General features: G+C 51.3%; 1 protein-coding gene across 1 annotated transcript; it reads left to right on the top strand.

The window, feature by feature from the left end:
• The first annotated feature begins 1,836 nt into the window (after positions 1 to 1,836).
• On the top strand, positions 1,837 to 26,972 carry CYP51A1 (cytochrome P450 family 51 subfamily A member 1). Its single transcript, XM_075316841.1, has 10 exons — positions 1,837 to 1,955; positions 2,739 to 2,837; positions 6,731 to 6,907; positions 9,040 to 9,166; positions 10,354 to 10,528; positions 10,808 to 10,927; positions 12,543 to 12,738; positions 12,817 to 12,912; positions 12,982 to 13,150; positions 26,562 to 26,972. Exons 3-10 carry the CDS (start codon positions 6,755 to 6,757, stop codon positions 26,738 to 26,740), a joined length of 1,215 nt encoding a protein of 404 aa, XP_075172956.1. The 5' UTR covers positions 1,837 to 1,955; positions 2,739 to 2,837; positions 6,731 to 6,754; the 3' UTR covers positions 26,741 to 26,972.
• The last annotated feature ends 287 nt before the right edge of the window (positions 26,973 to 27,259 follow it).

Here is a 27,259-nt window from a genome sequence, read left to right as displayed (position 1 = left end):
GCTGTGATCAGTCAGTATACGGTATATAGAGCTGTGATCAGTCAGTATAGCGGTATATAGAGCTGTGATCAGTCAGTATAGCGGTATATAGAGCTGTGATCAGTCAGTATACGGTATATACAGCTGTGATCAGTCAGTATAGCGGTATATAGAGCTGTGATCAGTCAGTATAGCGGTATATAGAGCTGTGATCAGTCAGTATACGGTATATACAGCTGTGATCAGTCAGTATAGCGGTATATAGAGCTGTGATCAGTCAGTATAGCGGTATATAGAGCTGTGATCAGTCAGTATAGCGGTATATAGAGCTGTGATCAGTCAGTATACGGTATATAGAGCTGTGATCAGTCAGTATAGCGGTATATAGAGCTGTGATCAGTCAGTATACGGTATATAGAGCTGTGATCAGTCAGTATAGCGGTATATAGAGCTGTGATCAGTCAGTATACGGTATATACAGGCACACAGGCCTCTCCGCAGCACGTCCGCACCGCGCCGCCTCTCGGGCTGACACTGACGTCGCTGCTCCACATTGATCATTGATGCCTTGAGTCAGTGACGTCACATAGTGAGACATCAGTTCAGGTGCACCCAGCCAATCAGAACACAGCATTGGGAAACAGCACAGAGCTGCCGGCACTAAACTCCGCCCAGAAGCCACAGTGACGCCGCCCATCTCATGCTTTATTATTCCCCCCCTATATCGCTCTTTGCAGTTGACCCTTCCTTGGCGTCCTCTTTTGTTTTCACTGGTCGCTCAGACTGCGGTCTGTTCCATTTGTATAAAACAGGGGGGTCGCGGCCTAGAGGGGGTGGAGACTAGGTGACAACAGTTGTCATCAAACCACGCCCACTCCCTCCTCTGTCATTCTGCCTGCAAAACCTGAGCGAGGGCAAAGCGTCACCTCCACTGTGTGCGGGAGCGGCAGCCGGAATCATCTGTGCAGGTGGGAGATCTATCCATATCTGTCTGTCTGGTTCTTTCATTGTATCATTGATGCTATAATCTGCATTTTCTGCATATTCACAGCGTCTGTCCTGGGACTGTGCACACAGATCCCTACAATAATCCCATTTAAAGGGGGTTTTCCACTTTTTAGGAAAGTGAATCTCAATCATCCTCCACGCTGCTTCAATCTCTCTGTTTTGGGTGCAGTGGTGATGTAATGACTAAAGCGCACATCACCACTGCAGCCAATCACTTCGTTCAGCTAATGTAGATGGCCCGAGCTCAGTGATTGGCTGCAGCGGTGATGTAATGACTAAAGAGCACATCACCGCTACAGCAGCTCAGTGATTGCCTGCAGCGGTGACATAATGACTAAAGCGTACATCGCTGCTGCAGCCAATCCTTGAGTTTAGGTAATGTAGACGGCTCGAGCTCAGTGATTGGCTGCAGCGGTGACGTAATGACTAAAACGCACATTACCTCTGCAGATAATCACTGACATTGCTCAAGCTCAGTGATTGGCTGCAGTGGTGACATAGTGACTAAATGGCTGCAGTGGTAACATAATGACTAAAGCACACATCACTGCTGCAGTCAATCACTGAGTTCATCTAATGTAGATGGCCTGAGCTCAGTGATTGACTGCAACGGTGACAAAATGACTAAAGTGTACATCACCGCTTAGCCAATCCATGAGTTCAGCTAATGTAGGCGACCTGAACTCAGTGATTGGCTGCAGCGGTGATGTCAGTTGTAGTGACCACTGCTGGACCTGGGGGGGTAACGACACAAACAATCCATCTGATTCTGACTAATGTTCCTTTATTTTCTCCTCCAGGCGCCATGTTGGTGAGTCTCTGGCAGGCAGGGGGCGCCCTGATCGAGGAGGCGGTGGGGGGGCAGCGTGGCCTCCAGGGTTCTTCTACCCTGCACCTTCCTCCTCACCATCGCTTATCTCTCCAAACTGGCGTTCAAGCACCTGCAGACGGTCGACCCCGAGAATGTGGTGAGTCCCTCACACCGGCGACATTGGGAAATCACAGCTTTGTTATATGGCGCCCATCAGCCCCTGCTGCACCTCTCAGGGGAACCCAGCATTTATTTATTTTTTTTAATGATAAGGACCCTTGAAACATAAGTGAAATCTGCAGTGTAAAGTATGGGGGATGAGCTGGAGATGATAGTGGAGGGTGACATTTTGGGAGTCCAAATTGTCACTATGGGTTTTCCCAAAATAGTAAAGTAACTCCTTATTGATAAGACCGGATAACTTATTGATCGCTGGGGGGTCCGACTGATCTGAAATTGAGGGCTCTGGAACTGATGAATTGTTCTCAGCACAGTCTCGTTTCGAACACTCAACCTTCGCGCCATTTATCATTAAATTTAAAGGTTTTTTCTTTTTCCGTCTGGGAAACAGCGCCCCCCTCTTTCACAGGCTGTGACTGGGATTGCAGCTCAGCCCCCTTTACTTGACTAAAGAAAAGCTGCAATATCAGACAGAACCACAGACAAGGTGGGCGATATTTTTGTAATGAGTTTTTATGTATCTATGGGAAACTGGACATAATGGAGCTGAGATATGCGGAGCTGAGATATGCGGAGCTGTTTGATGACCTCGCACTATATATCAGGGGCCTTGTAATAAGGTCGTGGAAGAGACATTTCTGCTTCCTGGAATTCCTACATTTTTATTTTTTGCATTCCTCTGGTTGCTCCTCCTGGCAGCGTTCCTTTCTTTCCTTTTTTCCTGCACTCCATAGTAATTTGTGCTCTCCTGTTTCCGCAGAAATACCCGCCGTACATTTCATCCCATATTCCTTTCCTGGGACACGCCATATCTTTTGGGAAGAGTCCAATTGACTTTCTAGAAAAAGCTTATGAAAAGGTGAGTGTGGGGGACACGGGTGAGGAAGGGGCCACAACATGTGTGGGGGGATGTGGGTGAGGGGGTTACAACATGTGAGAGAGAGTGCGGCTCAGGATGCCATGACGTACAGAGGACGCTACTGAGGGGCCACAATATGTGCGGGGGGGAGAAGGGTGAGACACTGGTGGGTCAGGAGGTCATGAGATGTGCGTGGGTGAGGGGGCCACAACATGTGCTGGGGGGTGAGGCATTGGTGGGTCAAGAGGTTATGAGATGTGTGATGGGTATGGGGGCCACAAAATGTGCAGAGAGGGGTAAGGGTGTATGGGTCAGGGGGGCCCACAACATGCGGAGGGGGGAGGCGGTTGACAAGGACACAACATGTGTGGGGGGTGCGGGTCAGGGGGCCACATTATGTGCGCGGGATGTGGGGTGTGGGTCAGGGTGCCATGACATGTGCGGGGGACGTGGCGGGCAGTTCAGAGGGCCACGACATGTGCAGAGGATGGGGGGTGCGGGTCAGGAGGCCACAAGAGGGGGGAGACGGTTCAGAAAAACACAACATGTGCGGCGGGCGGTGGTGAGGAGACGACATGTGCTGGAAATGGAGGGTGCAGGTCAGGGAGCCACGACATGTTTGGGGTATGGGGGGTGTGTGGTTCAGGAGGACACAACATGTGCGGGGGACGGTGGTGAGGGGGCCACAACATGTGCAGGGGATGGGCTGTGTCAGGGGGCCATGACATGTATGGGGGATGGGGGATGTGGGGGCCACGACATGTGCAGGAGATGGGCTGTGTCAGGGGGCCATGTCTTGTATGGGGGATGGGGGGTGTGGGGGCCACGACATGTACAGGAGATGGGCTGTGTCAGGGGGCCATGACATGTATGGGGGATGGGGGGTGTGGGGGCCACGACATGTGCAGGAGATGGGCTGTGTCAGGGGGCCATGACATGTATGGGGGATGGGGTGTGTGGGGGCCACGACATGTACAGGAGATGGGCTGTGTCAGGGGGCCATGACATGTATGGGGGATGGGGGGTGTGGGGGCCACGACATGTGCAGGAGATGGGCTGTGTCAGGGGGCCATGACATGTATGGGGGATGGGGTGTGTGGGGGCCACGACATGTACAGGAGATGGGCTGTGTCAGGGGGCCATGACATGTATGGGGGATGGGGGGTGTGGGGGCCACGACATGTGCAGGAGATGGGCTGTGTCAGGGGACCATGACATGTATGGGGGATGGGGTGTGTGGGGGCCACGACATGTACAGGAGATGGGCTGTGTCAGGAGGCCATGACATGTATGGGGGATGGGGGGTGTGGGGGCCACGACATGTGCAGGAGATGGGCTGTGTCAGGGGGCCATGACATGTATGGGGGATGGGGTGTGTGGGGGCCACGACATGTGCAGGGGATGGGCTGTGTCAGGAGGCCATGACATGTATGGGGGATGGGGGGTGTGGGGGCCACGACATGTGCAGGAGATGGGCTGTGTCAGGGGGCCATGTCTTGTATGGGGGATGGGGGGTGTGGGGGCCACGACATGTACAGGAGATGGGCTGTGTCAGGGGGCCATGACATGTATGGGGGGTGTGGGGGCCACGACATGTGCAGGAGATGGGCTGTGTCAGGGGGCCATGACATGTATGGGGGATGGGGTGTGTGGGGGCCACGACATGTACAGGAGATGGGCTGTGTCAGGGGGCCATGACATGTATGGGGGATGGGGGGTGTGGGGGCCACGACATGTGCAGGAGATGGGCTGTGTCAGGGGGCCATGACATGTATGGGGGATGGGGTGTGTGGGGGCCACGACATGTACAGGAGATGGGCTGTGTCAGGGGGCCATGACATGTATGTGGGATGGGGGGTGTGGGGGCCACGACATGTGCAGGAGATGGGCTGTGTCAGGGGACCATGACATGTATGGGGGATGGGGTGTGTGGGGGCCACGACATGTACAGGAGATGGGCTGTGTCAGGAGGCCATGACATGTATGGGGGATGGGGGGTGTGGGGGCCACGACATGTGCAGGAGATGGGCTGTGTCAGGGGGCCATGACATGTATGGGGTGTGTGGGGGCCACGACATGTGCAGGAGATGGGCTGTGTCAGGGGGCCATGACATGTATGAGGGATGGGGGGTGTGGGGGCCATGACATGTGCAGGAGATGGGCTGTGTCAGGAGGCCATGACATGTATGGGGGATAGGGGGTGTGGGGGCCACGACATGTGCAGGAGATGGGCTGTGTCAGGGGGCCATGACATGTATGGGGGATAGGGGGTGTGGGGGCCACGACATGTGCAGGAGATGGGCTGTGACAGGGGACCATGACATGTATGAGGGATGGGGGGTGTGGGGGCCATGACATGTGCAGGAGATGGGCTGTGTCAGGGGGCCATGACATGTATGGGGGATAGGGGGTGTGGGGGCAACGACATGTGCAGGAGATGGGCTGTGTCAGGGGGCCATGACATGTATGGGGGATAGGGGGTGTGGGGGCCACGACATGTACAGGAGATGGGCTGTGTCAGGAGGCCATGACATGTATGGGGGATGGGGGGTGTGGGGGCCACGACATGTGCAGGAGATGGGCTGTGTCAGGGGGCCATGACATGTATGGGGGATGGGGTGTGTGGGGGCCACGACATGTGCAGGGGATGGGCTGTGTCAGGAGGCCATGACATGTATGGGGGATGGGGGGTGTGGGGGCCACGACATGTGCAGGAGATGGGCTGTGTCAGGGGGCCATGTCTTGTATGGGGGATGGGGGGTGTGGGGGCCACGACATGTACAGGAGATGGGCTGTGTCAGGGGGCCATGACATGTATGGGGGGTGTGGGGGCCACGACATGTGCAGGAGATGGGCTGTGTCAGGGGGCCATGACATGTATGGGGGATGGGGTGTGTGGGGGCCACGACATGTACAGGAGATGGGCTGTGTCAGGGGGCCATGACATGTATGGGGGATGGGGGGTGTGGGGGGCCACGACATGTGCAGGAGATGGGCTGTGTCAGGGGGCCATGACATGTATGGGGGATGGGGTGTGTGGGGGCCACGATATGTACAGGAGATGGGCTGTGTCAGGGGGCCATGACATGTATGTGGGATGGGGGGTGTGGGGGCCACGACATGTGCAGGAGATGGGCTGTGTCAGGGGACCATGACATGTATGGGGGATGGGGTGTGTGGGGGCCACGACATGTACAGGAGATGGGCTGTGTCAGGAGGCCATGACATGTATGGGGGATGGGGGGTGTGGGGGCCACGACATGTGCAGGAGATGGGCTGTGTCAGGGGGCCATGACATGTATGGGGTGTGTGGGGGCCACGACATGTGCAGGAGATGGGCTGTGTCAGGGGGCCATGACATGTATGAGGGATGGGGGGTGTGGGGGCCATGACATGTGCAGGAGATGGGCTGTGTCAGGAGGCCATGACATGTATGGGGGATAGGGGGTGTGGGGGCCACGACATGTGCAGGAGATGGGCTGTGTCAGGGGGCCATGACATGTATGGGGGATAGGGGGTGTGGGGGCCACGACATGTGCAGGAGATGGGCTGTGACAGGGGACCATGACATGTATGAGGGATGGGGGGTGTGGGGGCCATGACATGTGCAGGAGATGGGCTGTGTCAGGGGGCCATGACATGTATGGGGGATAGGGGGTGTGGGGGCCACGACATGTGCAGGAGATGGGCTGTGTCAGGGGGCCATGACATGTATGAGGGATGGGGGGTGTGGGGGCCATGACATGTGCAGGAGATGGGCTGTGTCAGGGGGCCACGGAAATGGCGAAACAAAACAAACATTATTGAACTTTTTTTGTCACGAAGATGTAAATTCGTGGCGGCAGAAACCCTCAGCGGGCGGATTATATGACAGACACGACTTCTTCTTTCAGTACGGTCCCGTCTTCAGTTTTACGATGGTCGGCAAAACCTTCACCTACTTGGTCGGCAGTGACGCCGCCGCGCTGCTCTTTAACAGTAAGAATGAAGACCTGAACGCGGAGGACGTGTACTCCCGGCTCACCACCCCCGTGTTCGGCAAGGGAGTCGCCTACGATGTCCCCAACCCGGTAAGGACCCAGGTCCAATTTGTTTTCGGTTTCATGGCTGTCGTGATCAGCACCAGATGGCGGCACAGTAGTGATTACTGCAGACACCTCCAGAGCAGCAATCCGCAAGCTGCTGACTTCAGATCCAGCGCATTGTAGCTCAACATTTATTTATTGGCTTATTCCTTCGCTCCCATCAATTAACCTTATTAATATAATCATTTTTAACGAGGATTCGTTTGCTCTTCTATCATTTCTCTTTTCGTAAACCTTATTCTTAAAATGATGCTTTGTGTTTTCCCTCTGTTGTTCCTCCTGGAAACAAATTATTAGATTGTCAGATGGCTGTATTTTACCCTCCGTATCCTAACCACAGTGCATGGACTCAGGAGACCTCATTACGAATGTAGAACCGAATATGTGCCTATGAGGTTTTTAAGGTGGGGTCAGGAGACCTCCGGTCCGTACGGACTCTTTGGTCAGTATACAGAGGGTCATATACAGCCATCTGAACTTGGTATATACTATGAAGGGTCATATCCTATTGTCAGGGAAGTGGTACCAGCCAATTGTTAATTGATTTTTACATTTCCAGGAGGAATAATGTAGGAACAGTACAATTCAGACTTTTAAAGCACAAGGTTTTTTTTTTACCGCTGGAGTGGTGCATTAAATCTAAGTCCCTTGCGCCCTGTATTCCACTCACCCTCCGGTGTTTTCATCCTTCTTTGGTTTTGCTCTCGTCCTATCTTGTACCTGTAACCTCTGACTGGCTGGAAGTCAGATGTTACAATACAAACTCTCAGTGCAAGTCTATGAGAGCCAGAACAAGGCTCTCATAGACTTGAATTGAGTTGAGACCTCTATGAAACACTGGAGCTTCTGGCAGGTCACAAATCACAGGAGACCGACTGGAGCAATGACGATAGAAGATGCAGATGCTGGAAAGTGAGTAAAAGACCGGGGACAGGGACTTACATATAAAGCGCCATTCCAGTGGCGCAATAAAAAAGTTGAGAGTGAGTTTGGGATCAGTGTCTTGCTCAAATGTCCACCCTCGTTTCATCTTCATCATCCTGGTAGATGGCAGCAGATTTTTATCTAAAATGTCTCAGTACATTTGTCCATTCATCCTTCCTTCAATCATATGAAGTTTGTAAAAAAACAGCCCCACACCATGATGTTCCCACCACCACACTTCCTTTTGGCTTCCAAACATGGTGGGTATTATGGCCTCCAAAGAGTTCAATTTTGGTCTCATCTGACCAGACTATATTCTCCTAGTATTTCACAGACTTGTCTAAATGTGGCTGAGGAAATTTTAAACCCACGTGAACTAGCTTTTTTTCATGTGTGGTGAGCGTGCATACAGGAGCGTGCATACAGGGGCGTGCATACAGGAGCGTGCATACGGGCCATGGAGGATGAGTGCATTACTTATTGTTTTCTTTGAAACAATTGTCCCTGCTGATTCCAGGTCTTTCTGTAGTTCTCCGCAGGTGTCCTTGGCTCTTGGACAACTCTTATGATAATTCTTTTCACTCCTCTGTCTGAAATCTTGCGTGGTCATCACCTGGTCATCGCTGGTTTATGATAAAATGATGTTCTTTCATTTTCCGAATTATGGCCCCAACAGAGCTCACTGGAACCTTCAATATTTAGAAATTCTTCTGTAACTAATGACATAAGTATGTTTTGCAATATTAAGGTTGTGAAGGTCTTGGAAGAGCTCACTGGTTTTACCCATCATGAGATGTTTCTTGTGTGGCACCTTGGTAATGAGACCCCTTTTTATATGCCATCAGTTGAACCATCTGTTATTATTTTTCACTAAGTGACAGGGTTGCTAATTACTGATAGATTTCAGCTGGTGTCAGGACTTTCCATGGCTTTTTGCGCTTCTATTTCGTCATGTATTTCTCATTATCACACATAACTCAATTTATGGCCATCTATGGTTTGATTTCTTTGCCTGTGTGGATTGGATGGGTTGTTACTGACATCTGGTGAGAAATTCATGTCAATAACACCTTTAGAAATATATTTACTTAGAAAATTGGTGATGTGTTCAATACTTATTTCACTTGCTGTATATTTATCTCCAGTATTTAATTCTGACATGTAATTTTATCCCACGTCCCCATCTGTCATAGATCTTTCTGGAACAGAAGAAGATGTTTAAGACGGGTCTGAACATCGCACATTTCAAAACACACGTTCAGATGATTGAAGAGGAGACCGTGGATTACTTCCAGCGCTGGGGAGACAGCGGGGTTGGAAGTAAGGAGGATTCACATATAGGAAGATTGGGGGTGACACATTGCACTCATTTATTTCATGTGTGGATCATAGGAGAAGTCTTCAGGGTGTATTAATCAGACAGATCTGCAGCAGGTTGTTTTTTTTTCCCTGCACCTAAATTAAGCAATAAGTAATTGAGATTGAGCCCAGACATAGTCTGCACAGTTAGTGGATAATATGTTTAATCCTGAGGTTAACTCCTGTATTATACTCCAGAGCTGCACTCACTATTCTTCAGTCACTGTGTACATACATTACATTACTGATCCTGTCCTGACCCGGAGTTACATCCTGTATTATCCTCCAGAGCTGCACTCACTATTCTGCTGGTGCAGTCACTGTGTACATACATTACATTACTGATCCTGTACTGACCCTGAGTTACCTCCTGTATTATACTCCAGAGCTGCACTCACTATTCTGCTGGTGCAGTCACTGTGTACATACATTACATTACTGATCCTGTACTGACCCTGAGTTACATCCTGTATTATACTCCAGAGCTGCACTCACTATTCTGCTGGTGCAGTCACTGTGTACATACATTACATTACTGATCCTGAGTTACCTCCTGTATTATACTCCAGAGCTGCACTCATTATTCTGCTGGTGCAGTCACTGTGTACATACATTACATTACTTATCCTGTACTGATCCTGAGTTACCTCCTGTATTATACTTCAGAGCTGCACTCACTATTCTGCTGGTGCAGTCACTGTGTACATACATTACATTACTTATCCTGTACTGATCCTGAGTTACCTCCTGTATTATACTCCAGAGCTGCACTCACTATTCTTCTGGTTGAGTTATTGTGTATATACTTTAATTTTCCGCATTATACTCCAGAGCTGTATTCTTACACCAGTTTAGCTGATCTCCTGTAATTCAGGATGAAGCTGCTTTTTCCTACATCCGTTGTAAAGACAGTATTAGCAGAATAAACATCTTCAATGTCAGCTCTGCACAGCACTGAGCCAGCAGAGAGTTCAGCTCTGAAACCTACAGAATTGTGATTGCAGCTCTGGAACGAGACAAATAAAGATGCAGATGATTTCTTTATGTAACATTTTGTTCAGCGCTGATCCTTTTCTCCCGGTTGATTCTCCCGGACAGTTTGGGATATATTCTTTATTCATTGTGCTGTTTTTTTGTTTTTCCTTTAGACCTGTTTGAGGCCCTGTCAGAACTGATCATCCTGACGGCGAGCCGCTGCCTGCACGGGAAGGAGATCCGCAGCATGTTAGATGAGAGGGTGGCGCAGCTGTACGCGGACCTGGATGGCGGCTTCACACACGCGGCCTGGCTGCTGCCCGGGTGGCTGCCATTACCGAGCTTCAGGTAGCCATTCACCAACTCTCCAAGTCTTCCCTTAGTCTTGGCCTCAGATCTGAGATCTCTGGTCTCAGGGGGTCGCTCTTTCACATTCAAACCCCCAACAATCATAGTAGTATGGCCTCTGCTAGGGCTGATGGGCAGAGCTACACTTTATCCTCTAGCTTTGATGGCACCTGATGGGCCCTGGTGGGAGGGGGAGGGGGGGTGACGTACCTTTATATTGGTCCCTATAGTGTGATATGTATTCTGTGATGACTCCATTAAAGTCAGTCTTAATTCCAGGCGCAGAGACCGAGCGCACAGAGAGATCAAGAACATTTTCTACCAGGTGATCCAGAAACGCCGACAGTCCGAGGACAGGGAGGACGACATGCTGCAGACCCTGATCGATGCCACCTACAAGTATGTCCTGACTATAAGTGACGCCTATGCCGATCTATGGGGATGAGCGTAGAAAGCTGCTACTACTGTCTGTATAAACTGACCAGAAATATTGCACTTTTCATACTTGCCATTAGGCCTTATACTAGACTAAAGGGCACTTTACACGCTGTGATATCGCTATCGAGCGTACACGCCCCCGTCGGTTGTGCGTCACGGGCAAATCGCTGCCCGTGGCGCACAACATCACTAACACCCGGCACACGCACTTACTTTCCCTGCGACGTCGCTCTGGCCGGCAAACCGCCTCCTTTCTAAGGGGGTGGTTCGTTCGGCGTCACAGCGATGTCACACGGCAGCCGTCCAATAGAAGTGGAGGGGCGGAGATGAGCGGGACGAATATGCCGCCCACCTCCTTCCTTCCGCATAGCCGGCAGCCGCAGGTAAGGGGATGTTCGTCCCTCCTGCGGTGTCACACATAGCGATCTGCGCTGCCGCAGGAACGAGGAACAACATCGCTACTTACCAGACAACGATTTTTGGTATATGAACGACCTCTCATTGACCAACGATTTTTGTCTCTTTTGCGATCGTTTAAGGTCGCTCCTTGGTGTCACACGCTGCGATGTCGCTGACGCCGCCGGATGTGTGTCACAAACACCGTGACCCCGACGATATATCGTTAGCGAAGTCGCAGCGTGTAAATGGCCCTTTACACTTTCTATTCTGTACCAAAGACTTATCATCAGTCTCATTATCATCACAGACATAATTACAATGACAAATAACTCCTCTACATACAGTAGATAACACAGGATCCACCATTCATAAAAGGTGATGTCACAGCTCACCTCCTCCCCCTCCTGTACAATGACTGATAACACCTTTATATACAGTAGAAAACACAGGATCCACCATACATAATGTGATGTCACAGATCACCTCTTCCTCCTCCTGTACAATGACTGATAACACCTTTATATACAGTAGAAATCACAGGATCCACCATTCATAATGTGATGTCACAGCTCAGCTTTTCCTCCTCCTCCTGTTCAATTACTGATAACCTCTATATACAGTAGATAACACAGGATCCAACATTCACAATACATTATGTTGCAGCTCACCTCCTCCTCCTCCTGTACAATGACTAATAGCTCTATATACAGTAGATAACACAGGATCCACCATTCACAATAGGTGATGTTACAGCTCACTTCTTCCTACTCAATGATTGCAGAATAGGTGGCCCCCAAACTTATCTAGAAAATTAGGGCCCCCGGCATTGGACAGGTGAGTGGTCATGTGAATTTTAAAGAATCAAAGACAAGAAGGTGTGTTTTGCATTTTTGTCCCCCCTCCCCATAGAAGTGAATGCAGGGAGCTGCTCACGCGCAGCCTCCGTCCCATTGTCAGAGACCACGTGACAGGATCAGGACCCACATATGACAATGCTTATGTATCCACAGGATATTGTGAAATGTCTGAGATTAGAGGGTCTGAGCACATCACAAAGAATTAAAACCACCCCAAAATACCGTAAATCCCTCGTCATGTTCTGCCCCCTCAGACCCTGCTGTAATGACTGGGTGAATGTGGCTGTATTTGGGCTGATATTCTATATCCCCCCCTGTAGGGACGGCACCCCCCTGAATGATGACGAGATCTCCAGCATGCTGATCGGGCTGCTCCTGGCCGGGCAGCACACGTCCTCCACCACCAGCGCCTGGATGGGCTTCTTCCTGGCCACACACAAGTCTATCCAGGAGCAGTGTTTTGCAGAGCAGAAGGCGGTGTGCGGGGAGCACTTCCCACCCCTGAGTTATGACCAGGTGAGGGTCTCGCTGCCGGCACCGAAAACGCGGACAGAGAAAATCAGATCAATGCATTAACCACCTGTCCTTTTACAGCTGAAAGACCTGCAAGTCCTGGACCGCTGCATTAAGGAGACGCTGAGGCTGAGACCCCCGATCATGACAATGATGAGAATGGCCCGGACCCCACAGGTCAGCGCGCGGGCCGGTGCAGGGGGTGTTCTCTGCGGTCTGAGATTTTGGTTGACTTGTTCCCTTTAGTCTGTTGCAGGATACAGTATCCCCCCCGGACACCAGGTGTGTGTGTCCCCCACAGTCAACCACCGGCTGAAGGACACCTGGGTGCAGAACACAGACTTTAACCCCGAGAGATACCTCCATGAAAATCCCGCAGCCGGAGAAAAATTCGCCTATGTCCCTTTTGGAGCAGGTACAAATACATTTTTTTTTCTTCCATATACAGTGTGTCCACCCATAGCCTGTCCACCGCCATTAACTTGAGAACAGCGGCAGCTATAGGCATAGAAGTGGTGTCTAGGTATAGTAAAGTAGCCATGCGCTACGCAATGAAACCACCTATAGCGCCACCTGGTGGAAAACAACGGAGTTAGCATTTTTATCTCGAAAACGGAACAAGATAGAGAAAAGAAGGGAATTTTGTTTACTTACCGTAAATTCCTTTTCTTCTAGCTCCAATTGGGAGACCCAGACAATTGGGTGTATAGCTACTGCCTCCGGAGGCCGCACAAAGTACTACACTTAAAAGTGTAAGGCCCCTCCCCTTCTGGCTATACACCCCCCCGTGGGAGCACGGGTCCTTCAGTTTTAGTGCAAAAGCAAGAAGGAGGAAAGCCAATAACTGTTTCAAAAACAAATTCAATCCGATAAACAATATCGGAGAACGTAAGTTATTAACATGAACAACATGTGCACCCGAAAAACAAATACCCTCAGAAAAACAGGGCGGGTGCTGGGTCTCCCAATTGGAGCTAGAAGAAAAGGAATTTACGGTAAGTAAACAAAATTCCCTTCTTCTTTTTCGCTCCTAATTGGGAGACCCAGACAATTGGGACGTCCAAAAGCAGTCCCTGGGTGGGTAAAATAATACCTCGCGATCGGGCTGTCAGGCAGCCCTTTCTTACAGGTGGGCCACCGCCGCCTGCAGGACTTGTCTACCTAGGCTGGCATCCGCCGAAGCGTAGGTATGCACCTGATAATGCTTGGTGAAAGTGTGCAGACTCGACCAGGTAGCCGCCTGGCACACCTGCTGAGCCGTAGCCTGATGCCGTAATGCCCAGGACGCACCCACGGCTCTGGTAGAATGGGCCTTCAGTCCAGAAGGAGTCGGAAGCCCAGCAGAACGGTAGGCGTGAAGAATTGGTTCCTTGATCCACCGCGCAAGGGTGGATTTGGAAGCTTGCGACCCTTTATGCTGACCAGCGACCAGGATAAAGAGTGCATCCGAACGGCGCAGAGACGCCGTGCGGGAAATGTAGATCCTGAGTGCTCTCACCAGGTCCAACAGATGTAAACCCTTTTCAAAATGGTGAACTGGATGCGGACACAAAGATGGTAAAGTGATATCCTGATTGAGATGAAAGGAAGATACCACCTTGGGAAGAAACTCTGGAATTGGACGCAGTACTACCTTGTCTTGGTGAAACACCAGGAAGGGAGATTTGCAAGATAACGCCGCCAGCTCTGACACTCTCCGAAGAGACGTGACCGCCACCAGAAAAGCCACTTTCTGTGAAAGCCGAGAAAAGGAAATCTCCTTCATAGGCTCGAAAGGCGGCTTCTGGAGAGCAATTAGAACCTTGTTCAGATCCCAGGGTTCCAATGGCCGCCTGTAAGGGGGAATGATATGACAAACCCCTTGCAGGAACGTGCGTACCTTAGGAAGTCGCGCCAGGCGCTTCTGAAAGAATACGGATAGCGCAGAGACTTGTCCTTTAAGGGAGCTAAGCGACAAACCTTTTTCCAACCCAGACTGCAGGAAGGAAAGAAAAATAGGTAATGCAAATGGCCAGGGAGAAACTCCCTGAGCAGAGCACCAAGATAAGAATATCTTCCACGTTCTGTGGTAGATCTTGGCGGAGGATGGTTTCCTAGCCTGTCTCATGGTGGCAACAACATCATGAGATAAACCTGAGGTCCCTAGGATCCAGGACTCAATGGCCACACAGTCAGGTTCAGGGCCGCAGAATTCAGATGGAAAAACGGCCCTTGGGACAGTAAGTCTGGACGGCCTGGTAGCGCCCACGGTTGTCCTACCGTGAGATGCCACAGATCCGGGTACCACGACCTCCTTGGCCAGTCTGGAGCGACGAGAATGGCGCAACGGCAGTCGGACCTGATTTTGCGGAGCACTCTGGGCAACAATGCCAGAGGTGGGAACACATAAGGTAGTCGGAACTGCGACCAATCCTGAACTAAGGCGTCTGCCGCCAGAGCTCGGTGATCGTGAGACCGTGCCATGAAAACCGGGACCTTGTTGTTGTGCCGTGACGCCATCAGGTCGACGTCCGGCATCCCCCAGCGGCGACAGATCTCCTGAAACACGTCCGGGTGAAGGGACCATTCCCCTGCGTCCATGCCCTGGCGACTGAGAAAGTCTGCTTCCCAGTTTTCCACGCCTGGGATGTGAACTGCGGATATGGTGGATGCTGTGTTTTCCACCCACGTCAGAATCCGCCGGACTTCTTGAAAGGCTTGTCGACTGCGTGTTCCCCCTTGGTGGTTGATGTACGCCACCGCTGTGGAATTGTCCGACTGAATCCGGATCTGCTTGCCCTCCAGCCACTGTTGGAAGGCTCGCAGAGCAAGATAGACTGCTCTGATTTCCAGAACATTGATCTGAAGGGTGGACTCTCTCTGAGTCCACGTACCCTGAGCCCTGTGGTGAAGAAACACTGCTCCCCACCCTGATAGGCTCGCATCTGTCGTGACCACCGCCCAGGATGGGGGTAGGAACGACTTTCCTTTTGACAATGAGGTGGGAAGAAGCCACCAACGGAGAGAGTCCTTGGTTGCCTGAGAGAGGTAGACATCCCTGTCGAGGGACGTCGACTTCCCGTCCCATTGGCGGAGAATGTCCCATTGTAGAGGGCGCAGATGAAACTGCGCGAAAGGGACTGCTTCCATTGCTGCCACCATCTTCCCTAGGAAATGCATGAGGCGCCTCAAGGAGTGGGACTGGTTCTGCAGGAGAGATTGCACCCCTGTCTGCAGAGAGCACTGCTTGTCCAGTGGAAGCTTCACTATCGCTGAGAGAGTATGAAACTCCATGCCAAGATATGTTAGTGATTGGGTCGGGGTTAGATTTGACTTTGAAAAGTTGATAATCCACCCGAAACTCTGGAGAGTCTTCAGTGCCACGTTCAGGCTGTGTTGGCATGCCTCTTGAGAGGGTGCCTTTATAAGTAGATCGTCCAAATACGGGATCACGGAGTGACCCTGCGAGTGCAGGACAGCTACTACTGCTGCCATGACCTTGGTGAAGACCCGAGGGGCTGTTGCCAGCCCGAAAGGTAACGCTACGAACTGCAGGTGTTCGCTTTCTATAACGAAGCGTAGAAAACGCTGATGCTCTGGCGCAATCGGCACGTGAAGATAAGCATCCTTGATGTCTATTGATGCTAAGAAATCTCCTTGAGACATTGAGGCTATGACGGAGCGGAGAGATTCCATCCGGAACCTCCTGGTTTTTACATGTTTGTTGAGCAACTTTAGATCCAGGACGGGCCGAAAGGACCCGTCCTTCTTTGGCACCACAAACAGATTGGAGTAAAAACCGTGACCTTGTTCCTGAAGAGGAACGGAAGTCACCACTCCTTCCGCCTTTAGAGCGGTCACCGCCTGCAGCAGAGCATCGGCTCGGTCGGGCGGTGGGGAAGTTCTGAAGAAACGAGTTGGAGGACGAGAGACGAATTCTATCCTGTACCCGTGAGACAGAATGTCCCTCACCCAACGGTCTTTGACCTGTGACAGCCAAATGCCGCCAAAGCGGGAGAGCCTGCCACCGACCGAGGATGCGGAGAGAGGAGGCTGAAAGTCATGAGGAAGCAGTCTTGGTAACGGTTCTTCCTGCTGTCTTTTTTGGGCGTGACTGCGTCCGCCAAGAATCTGAGCCTCTCTGATCCTTTTGAGTCCTCTTGGACGAGGAGAATTGGGACCTGCCTGAGCCTCGAAAGGACCGAAAACCAGACTGACCCCTCCTTTGTTGGGGCTTGTTTTGTCTGTGTTGAGGTAAGGATGAGTCCTTACCCTTGGAGTGTTTAATGATTTCATCCAAACGCTCCCCAAACAATCGGTCACGAGAAAAGGGCAAACTGGTTAAGCACTTCTTGGAAGCAGAATCTGCCTTCCATTCTCTCAACCACAGGGCTCTGCGCAAAACCACGGAGTTGGCTGACGCCAACCGCCGTACGGCTCGTAGAGTCCAGGACAGCATTAATCGCGTAAGACGCGAATGCAGACATTTGAGAGGTCAATGGTGCCACCTGCGGGGCAGATGTACGTGTGACCGAGTCGACCTGTATAAGCCCAGCTGAAATAGCTTGGAGTGCCCATACGGCTGCGAAAGCTGGCGCCAACGACGCTCCAATAGCTTCATAGATGGATTTCAGCCAGAGCTCCATCTGCCTGTCAGTGGCATCTTTAAGTGCCGCTCCATCTTCTACTGCAACTAAGGATCTAGCTGCAAGCCTGGAGATTGGAGGGTCCACCTTGGGACACTGGGTCCAACCCTTGACCACGTCAGGGGGAAAAGGATAGCGTGTATCTTTAAGCCGTTTAGAAAACCGCTTCTCAGGATAAGCGTGGTGTTTCTGGATTGCATCTCTAAAGTCAGCGTGGTCCAGAAAAGTGCTTAATTTACGCTTGGGATATCTGAAATGGAATTTCTCCTGCTGTGAAGCTGCCTCCTCCTGAGTAGGAGCTGGCGGAGAAATATCTAACATCCTATTGATGGACGCTATAAGATCATTCACTATGGCGTCACCATCCGGTGTATCCAGATTGAGGGCGGACCCAGGATCAGAATCTTGATCAGTTACATCCGCCTCATCACCCATAGATCCGTCCCGCTGGGACCCTGACCAGTGAGACGAAGTTGAGGGCCCCTCATAACGAGCCCGCTTAGGTTGTCTGGGACTGTCGTCCGAGTCAGAATCGTCACCCTGGGGTGCATGTGACACCCCCGGAGCTTGGAAGTGTTCCAGCTGAGGGGGACCAGGGAGCAATGATGCCACAGTGTCCATGGTCTGAGTTACTGGTCTAGACTGCAATGTTTCAAGAATCCTTGACATGGTCATAGACAATCTGTCAGCAAAAGCTGCAAACTCCGTTCCTGTCACCTGGACAGCATTCACAGGTGGTACACCCTGGGTCACGTCCAGCAGAGGCCCCGGCTGTGCAAGTTGCACAGGGGCCGAGCACTGCACACAATGGGGTTCAGTGGAACCTGCCGGTAGAGCAGCCCCACATGCGGTACAGTCAGCATATAATGTCTGTGCCTTGGCACCCTTGCGTTTTGCGGACGACATGCTGTTGCCTCCTTGTAATCTAGGAGGGTATATAGCCGAGAATCACCAGCGACCGTACAGTACAAAGTATTTGCAACACAAAATACTCAGTATACAAACGGCACAAGTGGGGGTGAGCCCTTGAGGGCTGCTTACCGCCCGCTGAACAGCGGGTATGAGGCCGTAGAATCCCGTGTCTGGGTCTCCCCGTCTCCCCTCTGCAGCTCAGCGTGCAGGCAGGAATGGCTGCCGGCGTTCTGTGAAGAGGGGCGGACCGTGGCCGTGCCACAAACAAAGAGCGGGAAACTGCGTCCTACTGTGCCTGGTGTGAGGGCTGGAGTATGTAAAAACGACTCCAGCCCTCAGCGCTGATGCTCTGTACAGCGTCCCGCCCTCCTCCTGACTGGCAGGTGCGGAGGCGGGAACGAACGAACTAGGCCGCAAAAGCCGGGGACTGTAGTAATAAGCGCGGCCGTGATATATGCACGGCCAGCGCGGAAGTCCCCGGCGCACCACAAGTCCCAGCCGCGTCGCAGTCCCAGCGGCCGGCACGACCGTTCTCCCTGAGTCTACCCACTCAGCTAAGCTGAAGTGAGGAAATGGCACAAGCGCAGCAGCGCTGTTGTCCCCGGCGCACTAACACACCCAGCAATGCTGCGGTGTGCGCGCGTATGCACGGGGACACAGAGTACCTTGACGGAGCAGGGCCATGTCCCTGACGATACTCAGCTCCATATCCAGCGGCTTCTCCAGGGGCTGCGGATGGAGCACGGTCTCTGTGCCTGGAGACCGGTAAAATCCCACTTCGCCCAGAGCCCTAATGGGGATGGGGAAGGAATCAGCATGTGGGCTCCAGCCTCCGTACCCGCAATGGGTACCTCAACCTTAACAAGCACCACCGACAAAAAGTGGGGTGAGAAGGGAGCATGCTGGGGACCCTTGTATGGGTCCTCTTTTCTTCCATCCGACATAGTCAGCAGCTGCTGCTGACTAAACAGTGGAGCTATGCGTGCGTGTCTGACCTCCTTCGCACAAAGCAAAAAACTGAAGGACCCGTGCTCCCACGGGGGGGTGTATAGCCAGAAGGGGAGGGGCCTTACACTTTTAAGTGTAGTACTTTGTGCGGCCTCCGGAGGCAGTAGCTATACACCCAATTGTCTGGGTCTCCCAATTAGGAGCGAAAAGAAGGGAATTTTGTTTACTTACCGTAAATTCCTTTTCTTCTAGCTCCAATTGGGAGACCCAGACAGTGGGTGTATAGCTACTGCCTCTGGAGGCCGCACAAAGAACTACACTTAAAAGTGTAAGGCCCCTCCCCTTCTGGCTATACACCCTCCCGTAGGAGTACGGATTCCTCAGTTTTAGTACCAAAGCAAGAAGGAGGAAAGCCAATAACAGTTTCAAAAACAAATTCAATCCGATAACAAGATCGGAGAGCTTAAGAAACAACATGAACAACATGTGCACCCGAAAAACGAAACCCTAAGAACAAATAGGGCGGGTGCTGGGTCTCCCAATTGGAGCTAGAAGAAAAGGAATTTACGGTAAGTAAACAAAATTCCCTTCTTCTTTTTCGCTCCTAATTGGGAGGCCCAGACAGTGGGACGTCCAAAAGCAGTCCCTGGGTGGGTAAAAAGATACCACATGAACGGGCTGTCAGACAGCCTCTTCCTACAGGTGGGCCACCGCCGCCTGAAGGACCTGTCTACCTAGGCTGGCATCTGCCGAAGCGTAGGTATGCACTTGATAGTGTTTGGTAAACGTGTGCAGACTCGACCAGGTAGCCGCCTGGCACACTTGCTGAGCCGTAGCCTGATGCCGCAATGCCCAGGACGCACCCACGGCTCTGGTAGAATGGGCCTTCAGTCCAGATGGAATCGGAAGCCCAGCAGAACGGTATGTGTGAAGAATTGGTTCCTTGATCCACCGCGCCAGGGTGGATTTGGAAGCTTGCGATCCCTTATGCTGACCAGCGACTAGGACAAAGAGCGCATCAGAACGGCGTAGAGACGCCGTGCGAGAAATGTAAATCCTGAGTGCTCTCACCAGGTCCAACAGATGTAAACCCTTTTCAAATTGGTGAACTGGATGCGGACACAAAGATGGCAAAGTGATATCCTGATTGAGATGAAAGGAAGAAACCACCTTGGGAGAAAACTCTGGAATTGGACGCAGTACTACCTTGTCTTGGTGAAACACCAGGAAGGGAGATTTGCAAGATAACGCCGCTAGCTCGGACACTCTTCGAAGAGACGTGACCGCCACAAGAAAAACTACCTTTTGTGAAAGCCGAGAAAGGGAAACCTCTTTCAAAGGCTCGAAAGGCGGCTTCTGGAGAGCAATGAGAACCTTGTTCAGATCCCAGGGTTCCAATGGCCGTCTGTAAGGAGGAACGATATGACAAACTCCTTGGAGAAACGTGCGTACTTTAGAAAGCCGTGCCAAGCGCTTCTGAAAGAATACGGATAGCGCGGAGACTTGACCCTTAAGAGAGCTAAGCGACAAACCTTTTTCCAACCCAGACTGCAGGAAGGAAAGAAAAATTGGCAATGCAAATGGCCAGGGAGAAAACCCTTGAGCCAAGCACCACGCTAAGAATATCTTCCACGTCCTGTGATAGATCTTAGCTGAGGATGGTTTTCTAGCCTGTCTCATTGTGGCAACAACTTCATGAGATAAACCTGAGGCCGCTAGGATCCAGGACTCAATGGCCACACAGTCAGGTTCAGGGCCGCAGAATTCAGATGGAAAAACGGCCCTTGAGACAGCAAATCTGGACGGTCTGGTAGTGTCCACGGTTGGCCTACCGTGAGATGCCACAGATCCGGGTACCACGACCTTCTTGGCCAATCTGGAGCGACGAGTATGGCTCGATGGCAGTCGGACCTGATTTTCCGGAGAACTCTGGGTAACAATGCTAGAGGTGGGAACACATAGGGGAGTCGGAATTGCGACCAATCCTGAACCAAGGCGTCTGCCGCCAGTGCTCGGTGATCGTGAGACCGTGCCATGAAAACTGGGACCTTGTTGTTGTGCCGTGACGCCATCAGATCGACGTCCGGCGTCCCCCAGCGGCAACAGATCTGCTGAAACACGTCCGGGTGAAGGGACCATTCTCCTGCGTCCATGCCCTGGCGACTGAGAAAGTCTGCTTCCCAGTTTTCCACGCCTGGGATGTGAACTGCGGATATGGTGGACGCTCTGCTTTCCACCCACGTCAAAATCCGCTGGACTTCTTGAAAAGCTTGGCGACTGCGTGTTCCCCCTTGGTGGTTGATGTACGCCACCGCCGTGGAATTGTCCGACTGAATCCGAATCTGCTTGCCTTCCAGCCATTGTTGGAAGGCTCGCAGGGCAAGATAGATTGCTCTGATTTCCAGAACATTGATCTGCAGGGTGGACTCTTCCTGAGTCCACGTCCCCTGAGCCCTGTGGTGGAGAAACACCGCTCCCCACCCTGATAGGCTCGCATCCGTCGTGACCACTGCCCAGGACGGGGGAAGGAACGACTTTCCCTGTGACAATGAGGTGGGGAGAAGCCACCAACGCAGAGAGTCCTTGGCAGTCTGAGAGAGGGAGACAGTCCTGTCGAGGGACGTCGATTTCCCATCCCATTGGCGTAGAATGTCCCATTGTAGAGGGCGCAGATGAAACTGCGCGAACGGGACTGCCTCCATTGCTGCTACCATCTTTCCTAGGAAATGCATGAGGCGCCTCAGTGAGTGCGACTGGCTCTGAAGGAGAGATTGCACTCCAGTCCGTAGCGAGCACTGCTTGTCCAGTGGAAGCTTCACTATCGCTGAGAGAGTATGAAACTCCATGCCAAGATAAGTCAGAGATTGGGTCGGGGTTAGATGAGACTTTGGAAAGTTGATAATCCACCCGAAACTCTGGAGAGTGTCTAGTGCCACCTTCAGACTGTGCTGGCATGCCTCTTGAGAGGGTGCCTTTATAAGCAGGTCGTCTAGATACGGGATGACCGAGTGACCCTGCGAGTGCAGAACAGCTACTACTGCTGCCATGACTTTGGTGAAGACCCGGGGGGCTGTTGCCAGACCGAAAGGTAACGCTACGAACTGCAGGTGTTCGTCGTGTATGACGAAGCGTAGGAAACGCTGATGCTCTGGTGCAATCGGCACGTGGAGATACGCATCTTTGATATCTATTGATGCTAGAAAATCTCCTTGAGACATTGAGGCTATGACGGAGCGTAGGGATTCCATCCGGAACCTCCTGACTTTTACGTGTCTGTTGAGCAACTTTAGATCCAGGACGGGTCGATACGATCCGTCCTTTTTTGGGACCACAAACAGATTGGAGTAAAAACCGTGACCTTGTTCCTGAAGAGGGATGGAGGTCACCACTCCTTCCGCCTTTAGAGCGGCCACCGCCTGCAACAGAGCATCGGCTCGGTCTGGTGGTGGAGAAGTTCTGAAGAAACGAGTTGGCGGACGAGAACTGAACTCTATCCTGTACCCGTGAGACAGAATATCCCTCACCCAACGGTCTTTGACGCGTGACAGCCAAATGTCGCCAAAGTGGGAAAGCCTCCCACCGACCGCGGGTGTGGGAATCGGAGACTGCAAGTCAGGAGGACGCCGTCTTGGCAACGGTTCCTCCGGCTGTCCTTTTTGGGCGTGACTGAGACCTCCAAGAATCTGAGCGTCTCTGGTCTTTTTGAGTCTTTTTTGACGAGGCGAATTGGGACCTGCCCGGTCCTCGAAAGGACCGATAACCAGACTGACCCTTCCTCTGTTGGGGTTTGTTTTGTCTGTGTTGCGGTAAGGATGAGTCCTTACCCTTGGAGTGTTTGATGATTTCATCCAAACGCTCTCCAAACAATCGGTCACGAGAAAAAGGCAAATTGGTTAAGCACTTCTTGGAATGAGAATCTGCTTTCCAATGTCTCAACCACAGGGCCCTACGCAAAACAACGGAGTTGGCTGACGCCACTGCCGTGCGGCTTGTAGCGTCAAGAACAGCATTAATCGCGTACGACGCGAATGCCGCCATTTGCGAGGTCAATGGTGCTACCTGCGGGGCAAATGCACGTGTGACTGAGTCGACTTGCGCAAGCCCGGCTGAGATAGCTTGGAGTGCCCATACGGCCGCAAAAGATGGCGCTAACGACGCTCCAATCGCTTCATAGATGGATTTCAGCCAGAGCTCCATCTGCCTGTCAGTGGCATCTTTAAGTGCCGCTCCATCTTCAACTGCAACCAAGGATCTAGCTGCAAGCCTGGAAATTGGAGGATCCACTTTTGGACACTGGGTCCAACCCTTGACCACCTCAGGGGGAAAAGGATAGCGTGTATCTTTAAGCCGTTTAGAAAAACGCCTTTCAGGATAAGCGTGGGGTTTCTGGATTGCGTCTCTAAAGTCAGCGTGGTCCAGAAAAGTGCTTAATGTACGCTTAGGGTATCTGAAATGGATTCTCTCGTGCTGCGAAGCTGACTCCTCTACAAGAGGAGCTGGTGGGGAAATATTTAACATCTTATTGATGTTAAATATAAGATCATTAACTATGGCGTCACCATCTGGTGTATCTAGATTGAGAGCGGTCCCAGGATCAGAATCCTGATCAGTTACGTCCGCCTCATCACCCATAGATTCATCTCGCTGGGATCCTGACCATTGAGATGAATGTGAAGGCCCGTCATAGCGAGCCCGCTTAGGCTGCCCGGGGCCATCGTCCGAGTCAGAGTCTTCACCCTGAGGTGTATGTGCCCGTCCCGGAGCTTGGAGGTAATTCAGCTGAGGGGGACCAGGGGGCAATGATTGCACAGTGTCCGTGGCCTGAAGTACAGGCCTAGCTCGCAATGTGTCAAGAATTTGTGACATAGTGAGAGACATTCTGTCAGCAAAAGCTGCAAACTCAGTTCCTGTCACCTGGACAGCATTCACAGGTGGTACACCCTGGGTCACGTCCAGCAGAGGTCCCGACTGTGCAAGCGCCGCAGGGGCCGAGCACTGCACACAATGGGGGTCCGTGGAGCCTGCCGGTAGAAAAGTCCCACATGCGGTGCAGGAAGCATATAATGTCTGTGCCTTGGCACCCTTGCGTTTTACGGACGACATGCTGCTGGCTCTCTGCAATGTGAGAGAGTCTATAGCCAAAGGGCGACCAGCGCTATGCAATACAAAGTATTTGTAGAAACAAAATACTAAGAATACTACTGGCACAAGAGGGGGTGAGCCCTGAGGGCTGCTTACCGCCCGCTGAATAGCGGGTAAGAGGCGCAGAATTCCTTGTCTGGGTCTCCCCGGCTCCCCTCTGCAGCTCAGCGTGTCAGCAGGAATGGCTGCCGGCGTCTGTGGAGAGGGGCGGTCCGTGGGAGTTCCTAAACAAAAGTGCGGGAAACAGTGTCCCCTCTGTGCCTATTGTGAGGGCTGGAGTATGTAAAAACGACTCCAGCCCTCGGCGCTGATGCACTGACCAGCGTCCCGCCCCTCTCCTGACTGGCAGGTCTGGGGGCGGGAACGAACGGAAGCAGGCCGCAAAAGCCGGGGACTCGAGTTATCAGCGCGGCCGCCGTAAAAGCGCGGCCCGCGCTGAAGTCCCCGGCGCACCACAAGTGCCAGCCGCGCCGCAGTCCCAGCGGCCGGCGCGACCGATTCCCAGAAGTGTGCCTGCTTCAGCGAAGCTGAATGAGGCCATGGCACAAGCGCCGCAGCGCTGATGTCCCCGGCGCACTACAACACCCAGCATGCTGCGGTGTGAGCGCCAAATGCACGGGGACACAGAGTACCTTGAGGAAGCAGGGCCATGTCCCTGATGTACTCCGCTCCATCCAGCATCTTCTCCAGGGGCTGTAGATGGAGCACGGTCTCAGTGCCTGGAGACCAGTAAATCCCACTTCACCCAGAGCCCTGTAAAAAGGGATGGGGAAGGAATCAGCATGTGGGCTCCTGCCGCCGTACCCGCAATGGGTACCTCAACCTTACAAACACCTCCGACATACAGTGGGGTGAGAAGGGAGCATGCTGGGAGCCCTGTATGGGCCCTCTTGTCTTCCATCCGACATAGTCAGCAGCTGCTGCTGACTAAAAACAATGGAGCTATGCGTGCGTGTCTGACCTCCTTCGCACAAAGCTAAAACTGAGGAATCCGTACTCCTACGGGAGGGTGTATAGCCAGAAGGGGAGGGGCCTTACACTTTTAAGTGTAGTTCTTTGTGCGGCCTCCAGAGGCAGTAGCTATACACCCACTGTCTGGGTCTCCCAATTAGGAGCGAAAAAGAAAGAAAAAGTGAATTACAAAGTTGTAGGGCATCATCAATTCAATACAAATCGACACCTTGCATATAGAAATGCTATGATATAAAACCCATGACCCCCCCCCCCCCCCAAAACACTGAATGCTGGTCACGCATATGGCGCTCATTTAACTTTGATGGTCACAGTGGCCCCCGTCAGCTGCAATGCACATCTGGCCTCTGCACAGTATACCGTATCTTGCTGCACGTTGTGCAATATGGTAGGTGACACGTTTGCACAAGCATCTGTGATACGTCGTCGTAGGTCCTGCAATGTTGGTGGAGGGGTCGCATACATCTGCTGTTTGATGTGACCTCACAGAAAGAAGTCCAATGAGGTCAGGTCAGGTGAGCGGAGGCCACTCCACACAGCCACCATACCCAATGACTTGTAGGAAGGTCTCCATGAGGTATCACTTCACGTCCGCAGCCTTGTGAGTTTTACAGGTTCTAATCATAGCATTTCTGTATGTAAGGTGTCGATTCGTATTGAATTGATGATGCCCTACAACTTTGTAATTCACTTTTTTTCCTCTATCTTGTTCAGTTTTCAAGATAAAAATGCTAACTCCGTTGTTTTCCACCAGGTGGCGCTATAGGTGGTTTCATTGTGTAGAGTATGGCTACTTTACTATACCTAGACACCACTTCTATGCCTATAGCTGCCGCCGTTCTTAAGTTAATGGCGGTGGACAGGATATGGGTGGACACACTGTATGTTACATGTCCAGTTCTGAGGGCGCTCAGGGGCCAGTCCATATGGTGTGGTGCTGACTGTGTTATACAGCCAACACCTGCCTATAACACCAGCAACCTAAATATCTCCGATCACGGCTGCTCAACCCTGGTTATTTACGGGCAGCGGCATTTAAATGGAGGGAAATCTGTTAAATTGCCCATTGCACCTCCTCCGCAATAGTTAAGGGTGCGGATGAATTGGTGTAAAAACTTTATGGGGGAGGGTGAAAATTGGCTGGGTCCTTAAGGGGTTTGATAGTCCATACGGTAACTACATATATTTTGGACTTGGGTCGATTTCTTTGTTTTTCCTCCTTTCCAGGCCGCCATCGTTGCATCGGTGAAAATTTTGCTTACGTGCAGATTAAAACCATTTGGTCCACCATGCTGCGTCTGTACGAATTCGATCTCGTGGACGGATATTTCCCTACGATCAATTACACGACTATGATCCATACCCCCAACAACCCCATCATCAGATATAAGAGGAGAAAAGTGTGACCAGGCGCCGCTGATTATTTTTTTTTATTTTTTTTTACACAATTGTACATTACAGGGGTGGGGGGTGCGGGCGTAATTCTGACTGTACATGTTCTGTATTTTATAAAAATGAATGTGAAATATTAATGTATAAATCAGGGGGTGTCCAGGGTTTTACTTTGTGCGGTTCCCCTTTTTGTAGGTCCGGACCGGTTGTAAATAAGTTGCATTAAATAATGTGTGATTCCTATTATCGGGCGCATTTCTTCTTTAAATATTATGATTCTATAATATATTGTAATATATAAAAATTATATTATATATATATATATTTATATAATATATATATATATATTTATATAATATATATATATATATTTATTTATATAATATATATATATATATTTATATATATATTTATATATATATATTTATATAATATATATATATATATATTTATATAATATATATATATATTTATATATATATATATATTTATATATATATATATATTTATATAATATATATATATATATTTAT

This window comes from Anomaloglossus baeobatrachus, chromosome 6 (assembly GCF_048569485.1).
Source record: "Anomaloglossus baeobatrachus isolate aAnoBae1 chromosome 6, aAnoBae1.hap1, whole genome shotgun sequence".
NCBI lineage: Eukaryota > Metazoa > Chordata > Amphibia > Anura > Aromobatidae > Anomaloglossus > Anomaloglossus baeobatrachus.
This window is presented reverse-complemented; position numbering and strand designations above follow the sequence as displayed.